This window comes from Engystomops pustulosus, chromosome 6 (genome assembly GCF_040894005.1).
Source record: "Engystomops pustulosus chromosome 6, aEngPut4.maternal, whole genome shotgun sequence".
In the NCBI taxonomy this organism is placed as follows: domain Eukaryota; kingdom Metazoa; phylum Chordata; class Amphibia; order Anura; family Leptodactylidae; genus Engystomops; species Engystomops pustulosus.
In genome coordinates this window covers 28078797-28104518 of record NC_092416.1, presented here as the reverse complement: position 1 = coordinate 28104518, position 25722 = coordinate 28078797, and the positions used below count along the sequence as shown (strand labels likewise).

At 43.4% G+C, this 25722-nt stretch overlaps 1 protein-coding gene across 4 annotated transcripts in view; it reads left to right on the top strand.

The window, feature by feature from the left end:
* Positions 1 to 25722, top strand: part of IGSF21 (immunoglobin superfamily member 21) — a 430456-nt gene that overhangs the window by 9469 nt on the left and 395265 nt on the right. For 2 of the 4 annotated variants that reach the window (XM_072155255.1, XM_072155254.1), the window contains exon 1: positions 11628 to 11913. The exons of 1 other annotated variant lie outside the window; for it this stretch is intronic. In XM_072155255.1, the coding sequence (XP_072011356.1) occupies positions 11850 to 11913 (64 nt within the window). In that variant the 5' untranslated portion in view covers positions 11628 to 11849. Of the gene's footprint in view, positions 1 to 11626; positions 11914 to 25722 lie in introns of those variants that run through there. One more of the 4 variants, XM_072155257.1, reaches the window with a different exon arrangement.

The window sequence follows — 25722 nt, the reverse complement described above, 5'->3', positions numbered from 1 at the left end:
CCAGAATGTCCACAGACTGAGAGCTCTGACACTCAATTTGGAGGTTGTGTCCTCACACTGCTTTTCTCTGTGCTTTCTGCTTTACATCCCCTCTTCTTTTCTCAGTATGACTGTTGTAGTATTCAACCAGAATTCTGCTAACGTTTGAGTTGAGCAGTTCTGTGGAAAAACTATTTATATATTCAATTAGGAGGTTGTATCCTCACACTGCTTGTCTCTGTGCTCTCTGCATCAATTTGCTCTGGTTTACAGTTTTCTCAGTTTACTCTGAGGGCACTGTCTGTGGAGCAGTTCAGTATACAGAGCACAGCAGTATAAGGACTCAATTTCAGATTATTTAAAGAAGTTCCAATCCTGGACTATAAATCTATATTTAACAGCCCTGCTGCTACTAACAACACACACAGGTACAATTACACAGATCTCCAGGGGCAATAACATTGCAGATGTGCTTGGTCATAAAGATAAAGCCCCATCATGTGTTTGAGGGAATGGTAATTAATAATGGTTTAAGGGTTAAGAAAGGGTTGAAGAGGAGTTCCATGTTCTATGAATAGAATTTTCACCTGCACGTCCGTCCTCTCCTAGTAGATGAAATGCGAGGAGCACAGAGAGTGTCAGTAATACATTCTCACTTTGCTTCTACTTCATGTTTAGATTTCAAAGCACCTCAGAGATACTGAGAATCCATCAGTTCAGTTTTATGATGGTGCAGTAATCGAGCCGCTCACTCCTCAGTCTCTCAGTGTTGGAGGGAGATTGAGTTGGGGAATACACTACATGCAATCTCTGCTCTGTGTCTCAGCAGGACAGAGCCTTTTATGGCCAGCAGTGCACATTCAGCCAGTGCCTTGTAGAACTACACGTCCCAGTGCACCCTCCACTGCAGTAGTTACTGATCATTCATGCATATTCTTCATAAAAGAGATAATATACAAAAAAAACTGCGCCAATAAAGAAAACTGCACATATTTCACCTTTAAATATCAATTTACAGTTTAAATATAAAACTAACAGCGTACTCACTGCGAACGTAACAACATTACTTACTTTTAATGTATTCAATTACTTATCCTATAATGATCCTGAGTTATATCTTGCATTATACTCCAGAGCTGTAATCACTATTCTGCTGCTGGTGCAGTCACTGTGTACATACATGACATTACTTATCCTGTACTGATCCTAAGTTACATCCTGTATTATACTCCAGAGCTGCACTCACTATTCTGCTGCTGGTGCAGTCACTGTGTACATACATGACATTACTTATCCTGTACTGATCCTGAGTTACATCCTGTATTATACTCCAGAGCTGTAATCACTATTCTGCTGGTGCAGTCACTGTGTACATACATGTCATTACTTATCCTGTACTCAGTGGTGTACCAAGCCTGTCTGCTGCCTGAGGCGAGCCATAGAGAGACGCCCCCCCCCCCCCCCGCCAATATATGTGATATATCAGGGAGTGTCAGGACCAGATCCATCATATTGGTTTGGTGTAAAAATAAAGCAATGCAAAATGCATACAGCGGGTATAAAATGCATATAGCGTACCGCCATGTAGTATAAAATGCATACCGCGTACCGCCATATAGTATAAAATGCATACAGCGTACCGCCATGTGGTATAAAATGCATACAGCTTATCACCATGTGGTATAAAATGCATACAGCTTATCACCATGTAGTATAAAATGCATACAGCCTCCCCCCATGTGGTATAAAATACATACAGCTTATCACCATGTGGTATAAAATGCATACAGCGTATCGCCATGTACTATAAAATGCATACAGCGTACCATCATGTACTATAAAATACATACAGCATACCGCCATGTAGTATAAAATACATACAGCATATCGCCATGTAGTATAAAATGCATCCAGAGTACAGCCATGTAGTATAAAATGCATCCAGCGTACAGCCATGTAGTATAAAATGCATACAGCGTACCACCATGAAGTATAAAATGCATACAGCGTATCACCATGTAGTATAAAATGCATACAGCGTATCACCATGTAGTATAAAATGCATACAGCGTACCGCCGTGTAGTATAAAATGCATACAGCGTGTCACCAAGTAGTATAAAATAGATACAGTGTACCACCAAGTAGTATAAAATGCATACAGAATACCACCATGTAGCACAAATGCTGCATATACATACAGCATATATACACATAAACAAACAGTAGATACAGCATAGACACACACAAACATATATACACATATACATATATACACACACATATATACACACACACATATAACATATACACACACATATTACATATATATATATATATATATATATATATACACACATATATATATACACACACATATTACATATATATATACACACACATTACATATATATATATACACACACACACACACATATATATACACATGTTACACATATATAAACACATGTTACACATATATAAACACATGTTACACACACATATATATATAAATATATAAATATAAAGTAACCTTACCTGTTCTTGGAAAGTTCGGGGCCTTGTCCTGCAGCGGCGGTGGCGCAGTGCGGGAGCCGGGAGCGGGTAGGTCGAGAGCCAGGAGCGGGGAAGGGGGGGGGGGCGTGAGCGGGGGTTCAGACGGGATGGAGGGGGAGCCGGGAGCCGAGAGCCTTGAGGGGGGGGGGAGCGGTAACGGAGCCTGGAACTTGAGCGGGGGCGGGGGAAGCAGGGAGCCTGGAGGGGGAGGGGAGACATGAGCGCAGCGGGGTTGAGAAGGGAATGGAGGGGGAGCCGGGAGCGGAGTTATGGGCGGGACCGAAAGTATACGGGGAGTGGGGGAGTTTGATGCAGGCAGGGGGGCGGAAGCTCGGTGCCGGCGGCGTCGGGGGGCGGGCGCAAGGTGCCGGCAGCGTCGGGGAGCAAGGTGGGCTGCAACGCGGCCCGGGAGTTCAGTGCCGGCCGGTGCCGCCCCCTCGTTGAGCAGGAGGCGCGCCGCCTGAGACGAGATGCTCAACTCGCCTCATGGCAGGTGCGCCCCTGCCTGTACTGATCCTAAGTTACATCCTGTATTATACTCCAGAGCTGCACTCACTATTCTGCTGGTGCAGTCACTGTGTACATACATAACATTACTTATCCTGTACTGATCCTGAGTTACATCCTGTATTATACCCCAGAGCTGCGCTCACTATTCTGCTGCTGGTGCAGCCACTGTGTACATACATGACATAACTTATACCATACAGATCTTGAGCTACATCCTGTATCATACTCCAGAGCTGCACTAACTGTTCTGCTGGTTGAGTTACAGTATACATACATTGCATTACCAAGGCATGGTTGACTTGCACAGGAAAACAGATACAGGCAGTAGAAGCATTTTATTCTGACTTTAATTGTAATGGTTTCTTTCTGATGTATCCAACAAAATTTAAAATAGTAAATACCATGTAACATTTTTAAAGAGCTCTTCAACAAATGTTTCTAACTTCCACATCCCCTGCTTTTTCAGTGTCTGCACAGGGCTTGTCCTGGTGCTTTGCATTCTGGTCTTGTGGTTTTTACACCAGGATCGGTGCAGTCATCTGATGTTAGAAGAAGAAATTACATTAGAAGATAGTGGCTGTTCCCTTCTCTGCTCAGGATATAGATGACAAGTGACAGTCACAAAGGCCAATAGAGTGACCTAGAGCTCAAGTGACGTTATAAATGAGAGATAGGAAATGAAGCAAGTGACAGTCATGGAGAAGAGAGGTCAGTTATTAAAGAGAGACAGAAGACCTAAGGAGAGGACCCAACATGGTCAAACAAGAAATTTGTTTTGATCTAACAAAGAGTTTCTACATGTGACAATAAATTACATGTATGAAGTAACCCTATCCTGGTCCTGTTTTTGGACATTCTGGCTACTTGTCTTCGTGTGGCTGCTGGCTCCTGGGTCCTAAGGTGTGCCCCCAGGTCTAATGTTTCCCCTTACAATCAGTGCACACCCATGATGATAAAAGGCTCCCTTCACAATGATAGGTATCCAAACAATAAGGTCCCTGGTGCCCTAGCAAAAGTGTGCAATACTTTATCTACTGTTATCTGGTTTTCTTTATTTGATATTCTGATCTGTTAATCCCAATTCTGTTCTATTAATGGCTTGACCTTCCTATGATGTATCTACATGCCCTCACCTCCACCTCTGGATTCTGTCTTTTTGCTGCTCATGCTGACCTATGGCTTTTATTCTGGATTCTCTGTGGCTGCTGCTTGCCCAGAACTTGGCCTGTCTCTGACTATTCTCTGTCTGACCTCTTCCACTTAGCATCGTACTCTTGACTCCGAGAGGAACAGCAAAGTTTAGATGGTTTGATGGGGGAAAGCAGGGGGATGCTTGGATAACATCATTGGTATATGCCTGAAGACATACAAGTTAGCGACACTGTAGGTCCACATGCCGCTGCTTGTTATACTAAAGTAGAGGACATATAATACGGAGAAGGGACTGCTCTAGAAAACAAGTGATGGCCATGAAAGTGTACACTAATGTGATTAGGTGATTCTGGGATTAACAATTGATGATCATGGACAAGAGTTGGGGAGGACGGTGATCTCATGGAAATTTGACATTCATAAAGAAGAGATAGAAAATGAAATCTAGAGAACTGGAGAGGGTCATAGAGAAGAGATAGGGAATCTACAGAACTTGTGAGAGTCATGATGAAGTGATGGGAAATGTAATCGAGAGAACTAGTAAGGGTCATGGTGAAAAGATAAGGAATGTGATCTAGAAAACTAGTGAGGGTCATGGTGAAAAGATAAGGAATGTGATCTAGAGAACTAGTGAGGGTCATGGTGAAAAGATAAGGAATGTGATCTAGAGAACTAGTGAGGGTCATGGTGAAGAGCTAGGGAAAGTCATCTAGAGAACTAGTGAGGGTCATGGTGAAGAGCTAGGGAAAGTCATCTAGAGAACTAGTGAGGGTCATAGATGTCATCTAGAGATTTGCCTAAACTGTACTGACGAAATGCAAAGACATTGAACAGCTTCTTGAAAGTCATGCTTGATATTAAGGGGGCTGCCTTACGGGTTAGCCAAAAGAGGGATTGTTTTCCTTAAACCATCCCAGAAAACATATTTTCATATCCCCAAGTGAAGCTTCATTGGCTGTATGTCTCTACACTCCTACAAGGAGGCCTAACCTGGCAAAGTCTCCATAAGGGAAGCTCTTACTTTCCAAATCCAGAAAACTAGTGAGGGTCATGGAAACGAGATATGGCATCTAGAGAAATAGTAAATGTCATGGAAAGGACATAGGGACTTTGATTTCGAGAACTAATAAGGGTCATGCAGATGAGGTGGGGACTGTGATCATTAGGAAGAGATGGACACTATGATCTAGCTTACTAAGGATGTTCATTGATAAAAGTTAGGGACTGTGATCAGGAAATCACATGACAGTCGTGAAATAGGACCAAAATCTAGAGAATAAGCAATGGCCATTGATGAAAGATGGGGGCTGGGGAACAAACCATGGTCATGAAGAGATGAGGGCCCAGATCTAAAGGGTAACTACCTGGCAAGATGGGTACTGTACTTTACAGTAAGCTAAAATAAGTGATGGCTTGGAGCAGGGAGGTGTATTGTGATCTAGGGAACTAGCGATGATCATGGATAAAAGACAGGGACTGTGATCTCAAGATCAAATGATGGTCATGAAGAAGAGATAGAGACTATAATCGAGTGGATAGATGATGGTCATAGAGAAAGAATAGGGATTATGAAGATAATTGATGGTTAGGGGAGAGAGATGGTGTCTGAACTCTAGAAGGGATAGGCATCGTGATGTAAAGATCAAGAGATGGTCATGAAGGAAATGTGTCTGACCTACAGGATAAATGATGTTCATGGAATAAGCAGAGAAAGTGGCAATCGTGGGTAACATGCTGCAGAGGATTAAACACTTCATTCTTGTTCCTTTACTTTACACTTTAGTGGAATCCCCAGCAGAAGCCTCCATTCATAGACCTCATTTACTGTCTTGTCCTTGGTGTTCAGCGTGTAATCTCCTGCGCTGTGTGCACTGCACTGCATGTAAATGTGCTCTCTCTTCAGTGACTCCATAGTGACAGCACCACACTCACTATATACACGCCAATTACTACTCTTACAAAAGCCCAAGGCAGTAAATGGTTGGTGGCGATGGATCTCTTGGACCAGACCATCCTAATTGCTCCTACTACTATTAGGCAGTTAATGTGGACAATCATCTATGTACATTCTACATTAGCAGTAAGAAATGTCTTGGAGACAGTCGACTGCCGGTCTGAAGGACCTTTGTACTGAATATGCAACCGGGAAAAAGACTAATGGATCTTCAAGATTTCACTTATCGTGGTTAATGACACATGTGGCGAGCTCCCTGTGCACATTCATGTTCGATGTGGCTGAGCATGCATGTGTTTTCAGAAAGTAGAAAGGAATTTGGCTTGACTTGACAAATAATTCTGGTGGCTTCCTATATCCAATGAAAACAGAAAGATCAGGTATGTTCAAAGATGTGACAAGGACATTGGCCCTATATTTTACATTCAGTGAACCAAACACCTTCGCTTAAAGGGAACCTGTCACCAGGAGACCCATTTTTAGCACTCCCCCAGTCCCACAGAGTATAGTACATACACTGCCAAAGTGTTTTTGTATTAAAAATTGGTTTTACAGAAAAAAAGATATGTTATATTGTACCTTTCATTAGCATCTGCTGTGTGACTAGGCAGTTACCTAATGGGAGGGGCTGGAAAGGAGCAGTCCCCCCCACCCTTGGGAAACAGCTCCTCCATGTGACCTTTTCAAATATATATAACACCCATCACTGGGCTTAGCGATGCCCCCTGCTCCTCTACAGCCAATCGCGAGTGTGGGGAGTTATTCATATATTTGAAAAGGTCACATGTTTCCCAAGGGTGGGGGGGGGGGACTGCTCCTTTCCAGACCCTCCCTTTTGGCAACTGCCTAGTCACACAGCAGATGCTAATGAAAGGTACAATATAACATCTTTTTTTCTGTAAAGCCTATTTTTTTTTATACAAAAACACTTTGGCAGTGTATGTACTATGCTCTGTGGGGACTGGGGGAGTGCTAAAAATGGGTCTCCTGGTGACAGGTTCCCTTTAATGGTACCAGGTCTTCTTTCACATTAAAACAACTCATACTAAATCATATAATTAGAGCCTATGTTCTATATAATGAATTATTATGTATTGATGAATAACTTAATGTATATTTTCTCAACATTTGAAGGCAGAGATTTATATGATCTACCACTAGGTGGTATACATTGGACTCAATAATAAGCCTGTATACAGTAAGCTCCATCTAGTGGTGACTGCAAATACTCAGGATCTGATTGCTTTATGTCTGTGCAGGGGGTTGAAGAGGTTTCAGATTTGACTACAATAAAGATATTTTAATTTAAAAATCAATTGAATTAATCGACAAACTCTCTGCACATAGGACACTGTGTACATTGTGATTAGGGTCAGCAAGTAAGAGCTCTCCTGCTCTATAACATGCTTGCTGCAGATAGGACACTTAATGTATTCATATGAGCTTCTTGATATAGAACAAGCTGATAGATAAGATCCTGCGCCTTGTCTTTTCTTATTATACATTTAATGACATCTGGTTCCCGGTAATCCAGGATGCATATCGAGGACAACTACTTACCAATATAATGACTCTTACCCGTGATCTAAGTCCAGTAAATACCATATCTCCTGCATGTTGCTCCATTGTAGAGTGATTCATTAGAAGCCCTGTGGAATAACATTATCATAGATTCTGCCTTCCGCCTGTGTATTAGACCTGCTTCTGTATTCAGAGGCAATAAATGATTGGCAGAGTTGTGTGACTTTAAGTAGAGTCAATCATAGCAACATGACAGAGATATGCCAATTTAATGGCCACAGAGCAGGCATTCGACACAGCTCTGGCACCATCCACAACTGGCACACTGATAGATGCCATGTTCATCACTCCAATCTGTTGTTAACCCCTGCACACCACCTTGCAGTGAGAGATCTTATAGCTTTACTATGCACCAAAGGAGTTAATCTTTAACACATTCGTGCAGGCGGAATATCCCATGACTGGAGCACTTGGCGTCGGGAGGCTCTGTCAATGATGGGGTAGTGCAGATTAATGACACTGCAGTGTAAGACGGGAGATCACGGCTGTTTATTTAAATCACTAACCTAATAAGTGACAGTGATTTATATGTGTGACATTTGTCAGGCTGACTTCCTCGCAAAGGGTTAAATGTGCCCCTTTAGCCTGAATATAAATGGAAAATGGATTTTGTTTTCCACTTGGAGAGAGGGACTGCAGCAGAATACAGGGGTACAGCTGTTGCATCCCAACCCCCTAGTTTTTTTCACTTTCTCCTAGCATCAAATCGGCTTAAAGGAGGCAAAGCGGCAAAATCCATGAGGAGATTAGAGGAAAATCAGGACAATGGCTGTGGGGAGAAAGTGCTGAAGCAATAAGATAGGATGGGAGTAGAAGGGAAACAAAATTGTGGACAGCACATTTAAGTATTAATTAAAAAGTAGTGAGAAGGGCTGGATGATAGAGAACAAGGAACGATCGTTGGAGGAAGCCACAGCATCCGAAAACTCGAGTTCCAAAAAAGGCTTTATTCACATGTCATCCAAGCATGTAAAGACGCAACATTCCGATTCCCAATGAATCTTTATCAAGCATAAAATGCTTGGTTGACATGTGAATAAAGCCTTTTTTGGAACTCAAGTTTTCAGGTGCTGTGGCTTTCTCCATCGATATTTCCTGACTTCGGGTTTAAGCGTCAGAACCCTGAGCTGCGAGCGCCACTCTCTACAAAACCATTGTGTAGGACTCAGATTGCTGTCTATTTATTCCTTTTCTCTAGAAACCAAGGATAAGAGCTGGGATCTGGAAGGAGAGGGTAACCACTTAGTAAGGAAATATGTTGGATGATGAAGACCAGCTAGTGGGAAGGCAGAAATGGAAAGTCTTGGTAGGGGGCTGGTTGGGACAGGATGGGAACTCAGGGAGACATGGAGCATTGGGCTGGATGATGGAGGCCACAAAATTAACACTCATTGGGATATGATAAGAGCCGGCATCTGGAAAGAGCTAAGTGATCAGTTAGTAAGAAAATATGCTGGATGATGGAGACCAGGTAGGGGAAGGCAGAAATGGAGAATCTTGTTAGGGGGCTGGTTGGGACAGTATGGGCATTTAAGGAGATCAGGGGTGTTGGGACAGTTGCACAAAAGCACATTATGGATGTTTCCTTCTTTTCTTTTGCCCACCTGGGTGATAGACGAACATTTTTTTTATCAGGCAGGTTCTCCAAAGGTTGAAGAAAGAGTTGGGTAGGTGGGTGGATCGTAACTTGGTCTCCTTCTGCTTTTTCTTCAAACTTTTCTCCTTGCTGCCCTCTACTTGCTCTTCCCGTCTCTGTATTCTTTAGACCAACTTTTTGACCTTTTCTTTATTAGGGATCCTTTGGGTATTCGAGGTTTGGTCTTCTAGTGACACAAAGGTGTTTGGGTTCCTTGACGATGATATGATTCTTTCAAAGTCAGGTTTTGGATGTAGCAGGTCAAGATGGATCTCTATGAGCAGAATATTGGGTCAGAATAAAACCATTGGGGTCTCTTTTCTTTGTAATTTTGTGTGTGTTTCCTCTGTGATAAGGTATAGAGCAGTGATGGCGAACCTATGGCACGGGTGCCAGAGGTGGCACTCAGAGCCCTTTCTTTGGGCACTCAGGCCATCACCACAGGACAGAGTTCACCAAACACAATCTTCCTGCAGTCCCAGGCAAATTAAGAGATGCTGCTCTCAGTGCTATTCGACACTTCGTTGGCTGTTTGGAACTACAGGAAAAGTGAGAAGGTTTTGACAAAATTGCATTATCTTTGGAGGTCTGGATAATGATAATCTGAATTTTCCCTCCTTCTTTGAACTGGTGGCCTCAGACCGCCGATACAATTGAAAGATTCCATCCTGGCACTTCAGGGTAAATAAGTGGATTTTGGTTGTAGTTTGGGCACTCGGTCTCTAAAAGGTTCGCCATCACTGGTATAGAGTATTCTTCAGTGTATTTTATGGTTTTGGTTCTCCACCCCACACAGTTTTAGGACACGCTTGTTTGGTGACTAGTCAACTGGGTCTTTATGGTGAAGAGGTTAAATTGTATGGTTCCTCCTGATTTGCTGGGTATGTTCACCCTAATCTGGTGGTGTAGTTTTCTCTTTCCATCCAATGGCTCATTGGACCCTATGTTTTTTACTGGGTGGTCTTTTATTCTTTGGGATTAAACAGAGCCCTCTTGTTCTCTTAGGTAGTCTGTGGGCTGTGCTGGGGAGTTTTTGGACTGGTTGGAATTGTTTTCAGTGCAATGAAACATGAGGCCAGACCTACTTAGCAGTGGAGAAGATCTGGAGACATCAGAGGTGGGGCCAGATACCATGCGCTGGAGGGGGGTTATGTCTCCTATTTGTTGTTGGATGGAGTCCAACACTTAATGAACCTTAATGAAATTGGCTTAGACTTTTGGTTGTCCAGTATCCAAGATGGGCATAAGAGGGCCCTGCTCATGCTATCTGGGGCGAAGAGAGTTGTAGTTTGTAGGGATTGTAGTAGATGTTGTGCATCCACCTGGTTGGAGGTTTATCCTTGCTGAGGTTTTTCTATAAATCATTACCCAGTGACTGATATTTCGTAGTACAGTATCTGTTAAATATAATTGGATGCATTTTACATGCAATGAAACCTATAATATTTTTTATAATGATCAATGAAGCTGCCAAGTACTTTAGGTAATATGTGTGTAATTTCCCAGTTGTCATAGCATATGAAAATAATAATAATCAATGTCGCCATCATATTCTGCAACGCTGTACAGATCACGGGGAATACATACAAACAAAATAAGACACTATAGCGTAATATCATGGTTAGATGAAACATTAGGAGTGAGGATCCTGTTCTCAGGAGCTCACAATCTATAAGATGACATTGGGCGTAAGAGTTGGAGACGCCTGCAGCCCTTTTATAATAATATGTGAAGTGGTGGGACAAATGGGTCTTGGGTGTCTTCAGTGGGTTGTCCTATTGTGTTTCCTGGGCTTTTATGGGATGGGTTTGCCAGCCTTATATATGTGTGCCATCCGCTCCCCTCCCTCTCTATGGTCCAGCAGACAAACTCCCACCTTCCCGTTCCTCTTTTGCTTTTGGTTGCCATTTCAGTTTTGTGGGTTGCTGGTGTCACAGTGGACGATTTATCGGGGTGTTTTCTGTTGCTCTGACTGAAGATGAAATTGGCATGATGATATTTAATAAATATGTTATAAGGTTGGATTGGTTTTGCCTGTAAGGATATAACCCATAATGTTTAGATGACTTTTATTTAATATTAAAAAATGTTGCAGATGACCCCAGGGTGTACTGGAAGCTGATATCTGTCTCTGTTATTACTTGGGGTACCTTTCCTCTGGTAATTTAGGTGGGATTGCCCCCCTTTACAGTTGTAAAAGCAAATGACATTGCACGCAGTCCATGAGACGGGGCTGGTTGGGAGGGGATGGAGGAGGAGGGAGCCAGTGAGCGGCTGGAGGAGCAGTACATGCCAGGCTGTGGCTGCTGCAGGCAGTGAGGGACGAAGCCTCTGAGCTCAGGCTCATACATACAGGCGCCGTCGCTTTTCTCACCCGTCGGGTGGGGGCTTCTTGCAGGGGATGCGCCCGCAGCATCGCAGGGCTCCGGGGATGCCCGGTTTGCACTCAGGCGTGTGAAGCAGATGGAGGTAACAGGGTCGGTATGGGAGTGATGAGCTGCCCTGGGCTCAGCGCCCTGCTGTTGCCCCTTTTGCACCTGGCACTGGGTAAGTTACCCCCACATAGGGGCGCTATATGCAAACAGTTTTTAACACTTGAACTGCTGTTCTTGTGTGACTGCTATAAATAGTGCTACCCATTAAACATCTGTTTCTATCCTGACTTCTGTATATGTCTGGGTGCAACACTACATGCCTGCACTTCTGAATGTCTCTGTGCACCCCCTAAATGTCTCTACAAGTTTCACCCCTATATGACTTTACTTTTGTTTATATGAGGGCGAACCCCAATATGACTTTACATTTGTGTATATAAGGGTGCACCTGTACATGCCTATGTCCCCATTTTCACCTTCTACTCTCTCCATGCCTGTGCACCTGTATATATCAGTATAGATCCCTACATGCTTATGTTCCTTTAGTTGCCTCTGTGCACCCTGCATGCCTGTGTGTTTCTGTGTGCACCCCTCCATGCTTGTGCTTCTGTATTTTCCTCCCTATACCCCTCCATCCCTGTGCTCCTGTCTATTTCTGTGTGGACCCCTTCATGGCTATGCTCCTTAATAAATGTTTATATATCTCTTTACTCCTATATATGCACCCCTCCATCCCTGTGCTCCTGAATGTGCACCCCTCATCTCTGTGCTCCTGTATATGTCTACATGCACCTCTACATCCTTGTGCTTCTGTATATGTCTATGTGCACCCCTCCATCCCCGTGCTCTTGTGTATGTCTATGTGCACCCCTCCATCCTCATGCTCTTGTATATGTCTATGTGCACCCCTCCATCCTCATGCTCTTGTATATGTCTATGTGCACCCCTCCATCCTCATGCTCTTGTATATGTCTATGTGCACCCCTCCATCCCCGTGCTCTTGTATATGTCTATGTGCACCCCTCCATCCCCGTGCTCTTGTATATGTCTACGTGCACTCCTCCATCCTTGTGCTCTTGTATATGTCTATCTGCACCCCTCCATCCCCGTGCTCCTATATATGTCTATGTGCACCCCTCCATCCCCGTGCTCTTGTATATGTCTATGTGCACCCCTCCATCCCCGTGCTCTTGTATGCACCCCTCCATCCCAATGCTCTTGTATATGTCTATGTGCACCTCTCCATCCTCGTGCTCTTGTATATGTCTATCTGCACCCCTCCATCCTCGTGCTCCTATATATGTCTATGTGCACCTCTCCATCCTCGTGCTCTTGTATATGTCTATGTGCACCCCTCCATCCTTGTGCTCCAGTATATGTCTACGTGCACCCCTCCATCCCTGTGCTCCGGTATATATTTATGTGCACCCCTCCATCCCTGAGCTCTTGTATAGGTCTATGCTCTCCCCTCCATCCATATGCTTCTGAATATGTCTATATACATCCCCCCCATCCCCATGGTCTTGTATATATCTATGTGCACCCCTCCATCCCCATGGTCTTGTATATGTCTATGTGCACCCCTCCATCCCCATGTTCATGTATATGTCTATGTGCACCCCTTTACCCCTGTGGTCTTGCATATGTCAATATGCACCCCTCTATCCCCCTATGCTCCTAATTTTGTCTCTCTACACCCCTGGATGCCTTTGTATGTGTTTCCTGTGCCTTTTCTTGGCTCCCTGGAGACAGCTAGGATATTCTGGAATTATAGATCCGATGTGATACTAAGGAGCATCTCCTTCCTCATTCCTTCAGTCTTATCCCAGTTCTTCCTCGTCTTCCCTCTATGTCTCGGTTTCTTCTATTCCGGGATCAGTCTCTCTATGAGATCCTTCCCTCTGTCAGTCATCTGGTTAGTCTGCCCCGATCTGTTACTTTGTTACACTATTTCTGGTCTCTTACTGTAGAGGTCTGTTCCTCACTGTAATATTTTGTTAGATTGTTTATGGGGAAGAGTCACAGAATGCACAATCTAGTTCTATGTATAGGAGATGTGTGAGATGTATGTATATAGTGTCTCCTAGTCTGATCAGTGATGTTATACTCATGTAGATGGAGGCTGCTTGCAGCTGGGTAGCAGTCTCTATTCTAGAAGTTGTTGCTATATATTACATTGTGCTTAAATGACTACCTTATATATATGGCTATCCTCTCCTGTATACTACACTACGGATCGCTTTGCACTCTGCTCCTGCTCTGTGGATACCTCTCCTCCAGTGTGAACAGTGCACTATATGCTGCTATATGCTACATCCTGGCTGCTGATATATTACTTTATTATCACTCTTCTTTGGATACATCATGACATTCACCTTGTGTATAGAAATACACAGTAACACCTTTGATGAGATTATTATACTATACATTACACAATTTACACATCCCGGTTACCATGCCATTCCTGTACTAACTCCCCCTGGATTATATCCTGATATTTACCAGCATGTATTATTCTAGTATTGTAACCTATTTATGCTTCTTACTATGTTGCTATTGTCAATGGCTGTGATTTACCGTAGAATTGATGTGTACGGCTCTTGTCATATGTGACATGTATTTAGATTTTTCCATCACAAGGGAGCAGTATATCTTGAAGTTTCCACTGTCCTGATACTGTGTACAGTATTATGATTGAATTATGCATGCAATATCTCTTTAGCGATATAGTAGTTTGTGTAGGGTCTCTATTGTGATATAATGCACGTAGGGTCTTTGTCGTGATATAATGGTGCATGTAGGTTCTTTAGCATGATATAATGGTGCATGCAGGGCCTCTATCATGATATAATGGTGTATGTAGGGTTTCTATCATTAAGTGATGGTTCATGTAGGATCTCTGTCATGATATAATGATACCTATATGTTCTTTATCATGATATATTACTGCATGTAGTGTCTCTGTCCTGATATAATGGTGCACGCGTATGTTCTCTATCATGATATAGTGTTGCATGTAGTGTCTCTATCATGATGTAAAGATGCATGTAGGTTCTCTATCATGATATAATGTTGCATTTAGTGTCTCTATCATGATATAATGGTGCACATATGTTCTCTATCATGATATAATGTTGCATGTAGTGTCTCTATCATGATATAATGTTGCATGTAGTGTCTCTATCATGATATAATGGTGCACATATGTTCTCTATCATGATATAATGTTGCATGTAGTGTCTCTATCATGATATAATGATGCATGTAGATTCTCTATCAGGATATAATGATGCATGTGGGCAGGGCTGAATTAACAGTGGTGGAGGCCCCAGGGCACAAACTGGTGGGACCCTTACCACAATTTTTTTTAAATTAAAGTAAATGTTGCTCCCGGGAAATAATAATTCTTAAGCGATAATGCTCACAACGATGTTACAGTATGCAGGAGGCCACGCCCCTCCACTTGTGTTTCTCCACCCCTTGTCAGGTGACCCCGCCTCCTCCTATTGGTCAGACCAGGAGCTATGAAAGTAGGGGGAGTTTATGATTCCCTATGCTTTATGATACCCAGCAGTATAGGTGTCCCCAGCACACTGATATTATGTGGCAGGAGACGGGGCAGGCTGGATGCTGAGGGCCCCCTCATCCTGCTGACTGGTGGGGGCTCTGGGGCTCGTGCCTATGTACAGTCTCCTTCAGGATATAATGGTGCATGTAGGGTCTCTAATCCTAATATAGCAGGGTCTCTATCATGATATGATGGTGCATATAAGTTTTTCTTAATAATGTTATGCTTCCTGTAAAATTTTTGTCATGATTTATGCCCACGCTCCGTGCGGTGGCATATGATCGAGACATTGCAACCTCTTCTACAGAGGTTTAGACCTTGCAAAAACCTGTGAACATTCAACGGGGGACGTTTCAGGCTATATCAAGCGTGCAGATGCGGGACAGGAACGCCCTGCGCCAGCCCACTCTACCCATGGCCACGTTCCCCTTCAACCCCCTTCTACGCCCTATTTGCATAACGTGAAGGCAAGAATAATCACATTTTTGTTGTGCTTGGTGGTACCTTATTTAGATATTTTATATGTATCTATAGTCATCCGTTTTGAAAAGATCTTTTTTGTGATATGTAGGATATTTACCTTCACGATGAGCGTGATCTATATGTGTATTGTGATATTTGTTTTAAATATGAACATTACTACTGTGTACAGAGGCCTCTGTCATGATATCTGTTAACCCTACAATGTGGTGATCTCTGTCATGATAAATTTGGTTCATATACATATCACCTGCGTATGGTGGTCTCTTTGATGTGCATCTCTCCTGTATGGGGGTCTTATTGTGATATACTGGGTATATGTGGATCCCTCCTGTATGGGGGTCTTATGATGATATACTGGGTATATTTGCATCCCTCCTGTATGGGGGTCTTATCTTGATATACTGGGCATATGTGGATCCCTCCTGTATGGGGGTCTTATGATGATATACTGGGTATATGTGGATCCCTCCTGTATGGGGGTCTTATGATGATATACTGGGTATATGTGGATCCCTCCTGAATGGGGTCCTATGATGATATACTGGGTATATGTGGATCCCTCCTGTACGGGGGTCTTATGATGATATACTGGGTATATGTGCATCCCTCCTGTATGGGGGTCTTATGATGATATACTGGGTATATGTGCATCCCTCCTGTATGGGGGTCTTATGATGATATACTGGGTATATGTGGATCCCTCCTGTATGGGGGTCTTATGATGATATACTGGGTATATGTGGATCCCTCCTGTATGGGGGTCTTATGATGATATACTGGGTATATGTGCATCCCTCCTGTATGGGGGTCTTATGATGATATACTGGGTATATGTGGATCCCTCCTGTATGGGGGTCTTATGATGATATACTGGGTATATGTGGATCCCTCCTGTATGGGGGTCTTATGATGATATACTGGGTATATGTGGATCCCTCCTGAATGGGGTCCTATGATGATATACTGGGTATATGTGGATCCCTCCTGTACGGGGGTCTTATGATGATATACTGGGTATATGTGCATCCCTCCTGTATGGGGGTCTTATGATGATATACTGGGTATATGTGGATCCCTCCTGTATGGGGGTCTTATGATGATATACTGGGTATATGTGGATCCCTCCTGAATGGGGTCCTATGATGATATACTGGGTATATGTGGATCCCTCCTGTACGGGGGTCTTATGATGATATACTGGGTATATGTGCATCCCTCCTGTATGGGGGTCTTATGATGATATACTGGGTATATGTGGATCCCTCCTGTATGGGGTCTTATGATGATATTCTGGGTATATGTGGACCCCTCCTGTATGGGGGTCTTATGATGATATACTGGGTATATGTGGATCCCTCCTGTATGGGGGTCTTATGATGATATTCTGGGTATATGTGCATCCCTCCTGTATGGGGTCTTATGATGATATTCTGGGTATATGTGCATCCCTCCTGTATGGGGGTCTTATGATGATATACTGGGTATATGTGGATCCCTCCTGTATGGGGTCTTATGATGATATTCTGGGTATATGTGGACCCCTCTTGTATGGGGGTCTTATGATGATATTCTGGGTATATGTGGATCCCTCCTGTGTGCTGTTTGTCTCTGTCAGTCCCGCTCAGTCTCTCTTTCGCTTCTCTGAACAATCTCCCCTTTGTAGGCTCCCTGTTTCCTCTCTCTGTGCGCAGGATCATGTCTCCCCCTTCTGCCTCCTTTCTCCTCTTTAGATTGATTTTATTTTCTTGTTTTTGTTAAATCCTCTTCTCCCCCTGTACACACTGGGGCTCCTGTGCCGTGAGCTGTTGTCACTGTCACTGTGGACATTTAAGTATCTGATTGTCACAGGGATGAATGGCATCCTGCATAATACCCCTAGAGCGGGGCAGATTGGGGGCTGGAAATTGTATGAGACTGGCCGGTCTGTAAGTGCTGTCACTGGATACATTGTAGCATCTGGTTGATACTACTGACTTGACTCAAGATTAAATGGTTTGTCTAAAGTAAATTAAACATGAAGAGAAGATCCATAACTTGTTATATACTGTACTTTCTGCTTCACTACCTTGTCATTTACAAGAGCTCTGCTTATCATCAGTGAATGGAAACACTCAGTAAAATATATTCAAGGTCCAGCTATATTTCAGACTTAGTACATCTTTATTTTGATAGTATTAGTAATAACAATCCATAGGAATGCAAAACATCAAAGCTTTTCGAGCGGAACACCCTGCTATACCTTAGCAGTGAGGTGGCCCGTGCCTCACTGGACTCTTATGGTACAATGGAAACACTGAAAATAAGTTATGATAACATTCAGGTGCAGGATTATAAAACTGGTTCTCCCTGGGGCAGGGATTTTGGGGAAGATCAGTGCACAGAACTAAGAGCACAGCAGTGTGAGGACACTCCACCAGTGGACATAAGAAGCTACTGTTCTAAATGTTTATCTTCTAACCCAAAATGGGAGGGGTGTAAAAAAAGTAACAATTTTTTTCCCACTGTGCTCAGTACCTTTCAAAAAAGTGGGTCAGGGTGTAGTTTTGCTAAGGCGGCTCAGTGGTTAGCATTACAGCCTTGCAGTACTGGGGACCTGGGTTCAAGTCCTAGGGTCAACATCTGTCCGTGCTTTTGTGGGTTTCCTCCGTTTTCCTCCCACACTCCAAAACATACTGGTAGGTTGATTAGATTGTGAGCCCCATTGGGGACAGGGGCTGATTTTGCAAGCTTTGTGCAGCGCTGCGTAATCTGTGTGCGCTATATAAATAAATAATAGTTATTATTAAGAAGGCTGAACCATGGCTACATGAGGTTTTGAGAAGTTTATTCTAATTCCTAGCAATATCTGGCATAAATTATGGCTTAGTTCTGGTGCAGATATGTTTTTCTGTTACCTGAAGATTGACAAGGGTGGTATAAAAAGGCACACAGTTGCATATTAGGTGTTTACCAAATGTACAAGATTTCACAACACTGTTACCGCCATGCCAGCCACTGTGTGGCTTCTGAAAAGAAGGAATTATTCCAGGGGAATCAAATAATCAGAATTGAGACATAAAAGTCTGTTCTCAAAAATGATATCTCCCTGCAGCCATCCCTAGAGGGAGCTAAGAAACTTACTGCATACAATATTCATATAGTTATCATATTTACCTCTGGAGCTCCCCCTAGTGGTGACTATAGGCAGCCAGAGTGTTAGTATGTACTAAGTCTATGCAAGATTTTTTGATTGTGATTAATATATATATATAAAATTAATCAGCACAGTTTTATGTAGAGTTTTTTTCTACGTCCAAAATTAGAGTGTTAAATCAAATCACAGATTTCTGAATAAACTGTTCACTTCTGGACTGGACTAAGTACTGTTTATTCTATGCTGCCTCGTATCAATAATAAGTCTTAATGCTTACTCCGCTCCCCAGGTAGTCAGTCCTGCATTTTCAGTAAATTCGACCATTTTTAGGTTTAGCAACATTGCCTCGAGAACTCTGAAAAGAAAGATCTCTCTCTGTACTGTAGATTTTCGTACGGCTCCTGCGGAGATATTGATATCCGGACCCCTCAGTGTAGCACAGAAATGTCACAGAAAATTACCACCGGAGACGGAGTTGTGGAGAGTTTTTGTTCCGCAGACCAGTTCTTATTAAAATGGTAACACTCCGATTTTTTATTAAACACCATTCATAGCCGGCGTAGCTGCCAATAAGGCTGAAGTGCTCTCAATCACTTGTGTCTCTGGTAATGTGCGTCCCACACCTCATTGTTCTGTAAATGTCTTGCAAGTAATGAGCAATTTGAGCGAGTCTGGGCTGAGCCGCGCTTTCCGTCCTCGATTGGCCCGTAATAGGCTTTTCTCTATTCTCCGTCTGTATGTGTGTGTTGTTTTGTGAGATTTACAGTCACGGTTTATTCCAACAAATCCTAAAATATAAATTTGTCCAATGCAAATAGACTCCTCCGCTATTGCTCTGCTTCCTCTGAGTATTGCGTCTGAAAAATACCACAATTACAAGTGGATGGAGACGTGAATGATGAGACAGAAGAGCTCCTGTTGCATTGTCATCCACTGTAATAGCAGAACCTATTCACGATTTTGAGGGACTTCATGACCTATTTAGGTCCCTTTTGCAAAACCAATGACTTCCATTAAAATCAGCAGGACATATAAACTACTAGTAAAACTGGCAAAGGATTAGACAGTCTTAAAGGGGTTGTCCACTTTCAGCAAATAATTTCTATTGTCTGTGTATAGGAAAGTTAAACAATTTTCCAATATACTTCCTGTATTCATTCTTCACAGTTTTTTAGATCTCTGCTTGCTGTTATTCTATAGAAAGCTTCATTGTTTACATCCTGCAGATAAACACAGGTCCAAGCTCTGATTTCTTTCTGTGAAATAACGAGCCGTGCACCTGTGTGACATCACATGACCAGGAATATATAACAAGGCGTGCACCTGTGCGACCAGGGATATAATGAGCCATGCACCTGTGTGACATCTCATGGCCAGGGATAAAACAAGCTGTGCACCTGTGTGACATCACATGACCAGGGATATAACAAGCCGCACACCTATGTGAAATCTCATGACCAGGGATATAATGAGGCACATGACCACATGACCAGGGGCTGGTTTTTATCTACCTAGTAGAAAGTAAACTGTGAAGCTTCCTGTTGATTGACAGCAAGCAGAGATCTAAAAAATTGTGAGCAATTGATACTAAGCAATCCGTTAAAAAACGCATGCTTTAAAAAACGCATACGTTTTTTGAAAATGCATCAGTTTTTGACAGGTTTTCCGAATTTCCGTAATTAAAAAAAACGGATGCGTTTTTTAATGCATGCGTTTTTTAACGGACTCCTTAAAAACGGACCAAAAACGGTTTCAAAACGCCATGTGTGGCATCACCCTTAAGGTGCTGTGAATCACATGAATTATGGCCCCAATTACGCTTTGGAAGTTCCTGCATTCCTACAAGATAACAGCCCCAGATTTTAAGAAGCTTGACTCTCAGTTCCCCTAAAATTTGTGGGGTATCTCACTGTCCGGTCCATGAAATATGTCGGCCATATTTCCATGACTAAATTCTCTTCAAGGACCCAGAATTATTACCAAGACTATTGTCTTTTTCAACTTTTCGTGTAGCCTTGTAGTCAGTGTCGGACTGGGTTTCCTTAGGCCCACCAGAGAAAATCCATCTGGGGGCCTATTCTTCATTATCCTCCCGGAAATATACTCTAGCAGCCTCCAAATTGTTTTCTGATGGACTTCTGGGGTTCAGTATTGGGTTGAGCCAGGGCCCACCGGAGGATCCTCTGGTACTCTGGTGGGCCAGTCCGACACTGCTTGTAGTATTATGTGGCCGCAGTGACATTTGCTCTGTATTACCCAGATTGGCCACATCTGTCTGAAAATGTGTATGTCCAGCTGGGAGTGGTTATCCAGAGAGGTTAAAAACATCCACATCCAGACACATTGGGGCACATTTACTTACCCGGTCCAGTCGCGATCCCGTGGCGCATTGTCCGATGCGGATTCGGGTCTGCCGGGATATCCAGCAGGTGTCGCTGCTGCGACGAGGTCCCCCGGAGTTCACCTTCTTCTTCCTGGTCCATGTAGGTGCAAATCGTTTTTTAAATTCCGTGTTTTTTCCAAATCTGACAGGTTGTCCGACGGCCACGCCCCCGATCTCTGTCGTGTGAAAGCCGGCACTGATGTGCAACAATCCGATCACATGCGCCAAAATCCTGGGGCAATTCGGCGCAAAGCGAAAATATTCGGGAAACCCGACAAAAGTGCGGCATTCAGCCCCTTAGTAAATGAGCCCCATTGTCATCTCAATGACAGCCGCTGGGCCGGTGCTGCCAGGAGGTCTACTGTCCAAAACTCTTCATACTCTTTAGTGACCTATGGTGGTTTTTACCCTGTGTGTCCAAGCCCCCAGATACTTTCCAACTTTTTTGTTGCAACGAATAACTTTGTCTGATCTTATATCTTTTACAACTTAGAGTTTGTTAAAAAAGAGAGACAGAACAGAGTCTATTTGCACTGCACTGGTAAATTGTGTCCGTATCCACAGGATAAATAATAACAATATGATCAATGAGGTACAGATGGCTGGGACTCCCAATGACCATGAGACCGGACTCTCAACAGTCTTAAACCGCTGGTCCAGTTTTCGTTAATGGACATGCATCCTGCCACTTCATTCAATAGTATGGGCATGTTAGAAATATCTGGGCACAGCGCTCAGTTATCTCCTGCACTCCTATAGTCAGTGAATCACCTTATGCCATGAGGAAAATGGGCCTTGAATGCATTGGTGGGCCACAATGGGGGTGACATGAGAAGTGAGAGGTCTGACCGCAATCCAGACAGGAATAGGACCTGCTCTATACTTTACGATTGGTGCCGTGACACACATTGCATTCACGTTACCTAACCGGACCAGGACTGTGCACAATACAAGTCTATGGGGACAGCACAAATAGGGGCTGGCTTACAGACAAAAATTATGGTTGTGTGACAATTTCTCCATACCGTTGAATGGAAATTACATACTTGACCTAGCGTTCCGTTCATTGGTGAGAATGGGATTCCTTCTCCAGATTGCTGGGGGTCCCATAGTCGTTATCAGTGAGGGTCCCAGCAGTTGGACCCTCACCAATCAGCCTGTTCTCCTCTATCCTGAATAACCCTTTAAAGATCAGGAAAGGAGAGATTTGAATTGCTGATGTGTTTAGCTCACAGAAGATAGTCAAGGCTGGATACGAGATTAAGGGGGCATTTGATATACGGCAAATATTGGAAAGTTGCAGAATATTTCACTATGCATTTATATAAAATAATAGGACTCAGCAGATTCACTTGTCTTCCGTCTTGTCCGTGTAGCAGGACCTCTTCAGCAGGAGGCACAAATCATTATATGCACATTTTTGTTTCCTAAGTTTATAAATCTGCAGAAGTTTTTTTTTATTTTTCCTGAACGTTGTGCATTGGAGACTTTGCAGAGTTTGTTTCCCAGCTCGCCTCCATCTGCTGTATGGTAAATAAGCGTTCTGTCTGTATGACACATTGTACGGGCCTCGTTCATAAGCTGCAAAATACTCTTAAAAATAGCTCTCATTAATCACACAAAATAATGGCGAACTTTGCCGTTCAGCCTCCGCCGCTGTGTTTGTGTGAGGCCGTCTCAGGAAGAACCTGGATTTAGGACTATAAGAAACATATGGAGCCTCTTCATCTGGGGGAGGAAGCACAATTCAGCGCAGCATTTAAGATTAACCTCAGGGGTGAGATGTGATAACCTGCCGCAGTCGGTAATTAATGCATGAAGCCTGTTAATTGGGAGCTAATAATAAGTTGTGATAATTATTCCTAGAGATGCTGTTGCTCAGTGACCTGCAGCGAGGAATTTGGAAGTACAGTGGATAATTGGGCAGAGGGTCCAGCTTATAATGCAGCCGGATCAGTTCCCTGGATGGTTTACAGACCTTGATCGTATTATTGTGTAGAGAGAGGGAAATCGAACCAAGGAGGGGATTTTGTTATGTATTTGCAACATCCCCCTCCGGGGCCTGACCTTGTGGCTTGGGGGCAGCTGGATTCCCCTGGGCCCGGAGTAGCTGGCTTGAGCGTGGACTAGTGCTCAACCGGGTCGTGGTCACTTGGCCAGGTGGAACAGGCCTCAACCACGCCGGGCAGGTGTCCGACAGGTGGATTGCAAAGAAAGAGGGAGATGCCAGTATCCCTGGGGCACTCCCTTATGTATAGGTATGTGAGCATCCCGATAGAGAGGAGGCTCTTGATGTTATGCGGCTTCCATGGATCCCACTGAGACAAAGGATATGAAACACCAACTCATGGTTCCTTTATTCCAGAACGCCAACTTGACAGAGGCAACAGGCCAAGGTCTATCTGGTCCAGGTATTAGGTCACTGGTTGGATTGTGTTCGGCACTGGGTGCTCACATCCTGGTTTAGGTATCTTCAGGCTGGGGATGAGGATCTGCTATAGCAATGCTCCAAGGCTCTGGTAGGGCTCAGAATCCTACAGGCCTGATATCTCTGCAGGCCTTATGTCTGGACAGGGGGTCACATGTCAAGGTGCTTCTTTCTGGATCTCCTCTTAGTCTCTGGAACTTTCCAGCCACCAGGGAGTTGATATAAACTTTACCTGGGGTGGAAAGTTCGATGTTATCCAACCAGGATATTAACATTAATAAACATGACATACATATGACATACATATTTACTTCCCAGTCAAATGTAACGCAGCTGCAATGCCAAATATATACAGCAGATGGCGCATATAGGTGATCAGGCTCTGTGGGTCACATGTGATCTAGTAGGAGCAATATTTTGTGCTGGCTGCATTGGGCAGACCATTACATGTTTATTCCGTACACAATAAAAATTAACCCTTTTTTTAGCCTCTGCTTTACACCAGCAAACATCTTACCACCTTAGCGTAAAAATCTGAAATGGATCTTCCTCCTCTGGTTGCGACCCAATATTCGCTAAATGTAAACTTTTTATGTGTGATGCTCTGTTATGAAATTCTTGCATTCGGGGTTCTAAATTCTATCAATTCTTGTCTGATTGGCGGGGGAGACACAGGTCAGAATCATGGCGGGTTATCTGCAGCCGCCCGGTATGATGGTGCGTTCACATGTTCAACCTTTCAGAAGCAGTTTTTAAAGCCAAAGAGAAGTCTGGATCATAATGTGGTGATCATCATAGGTGAGGCATATCATTGAGAGAAGCTGTTTCTCCTCATTTTTTCACTCCACTCCTGGTTTGGACATCAAAAACTGCATCTGAAAAACTGACCGTACCTTAATAGCAGAAATTTAAAGGGGTGTTCCAAATTTATTGTTTGATCACTTTTCCTATGGATAACGAATCAATATTGGATCAACAACCTAACCCTCCTTCCAGTCAGCTGTTTAGACACATCATGAAGTGAGCGCTTCTTCCCTTTCCTGTGTTTAAGACATGGCGTTGAGCAGTCACATGGGTTGCTTACTCCTCGGTGAAATTTATCTAATGTGGCTGTTCTGCAATACCAATCCCAGCCACCATACAGTGTGTGGCACTTTACCTGGTAAGCAGTTAAACGGTGCAATTTTAGTCCAAGTGTTGTGCTCTCCTCAAAGCGTTGGGTGTCTATCTCCAGCAATCTGATCGATACTGAATGAGTAGCGGGTCGATCGGAAGAGGCAGTTTCAATCGGAACCTTGGGGTCCATTCTTGTAAATAGTGCGGCTCCTACCAGTTTGACCCCCATCGATCACATTGTTAGCTCCAATCCTGTGGATAGGAGATAATAACAATGAAAGGTTGGACAACACCTTCAACAAAAACGTATCTTTAGGATCAGGCATGTCTCGTCCAAACCCAGCATTGTAAAATATCTTGTTTTGCAGGTATCGAATCTGCATCCCATTATTTTTTTATCCCAACTATGTCTGCAAGAACAATTTGCATGATCTACATTATAGACAATGTCAAGCGCTTGCGTTAAGCGCAGATTATATTCAGTAAATTAGGAACAGAGTTTACAAAAATCCATTAACAAAGGAGAACTTTGCTTCACCGAAATCATCTGCGCTGATTTTCAATTTTTCATGCAGATTTTTTTTTCTTGCAACTTCTTTTATTTTGCGCCTCGGATGTGGATTGTTCTGCTGGAAATCTGGACGTAAAATCTGCAGGGATATCTGCGTCTTGTGATGCAGTATGAATTAGTGTATAGACGTCACCCGGCTCGCCATCCCAGCCGCATTAGTAATGCCTGAGCTGGCACAGCGCTGCACATCGGGAAATAGATGTTACTTTTGGAAATTTAATTTCAATTTACCTTTCCAGAAAAATCAATGTGGCCTAATTGTCCAGAAGGACTGATCTAAGCTCCCGTGCTCTCATCTC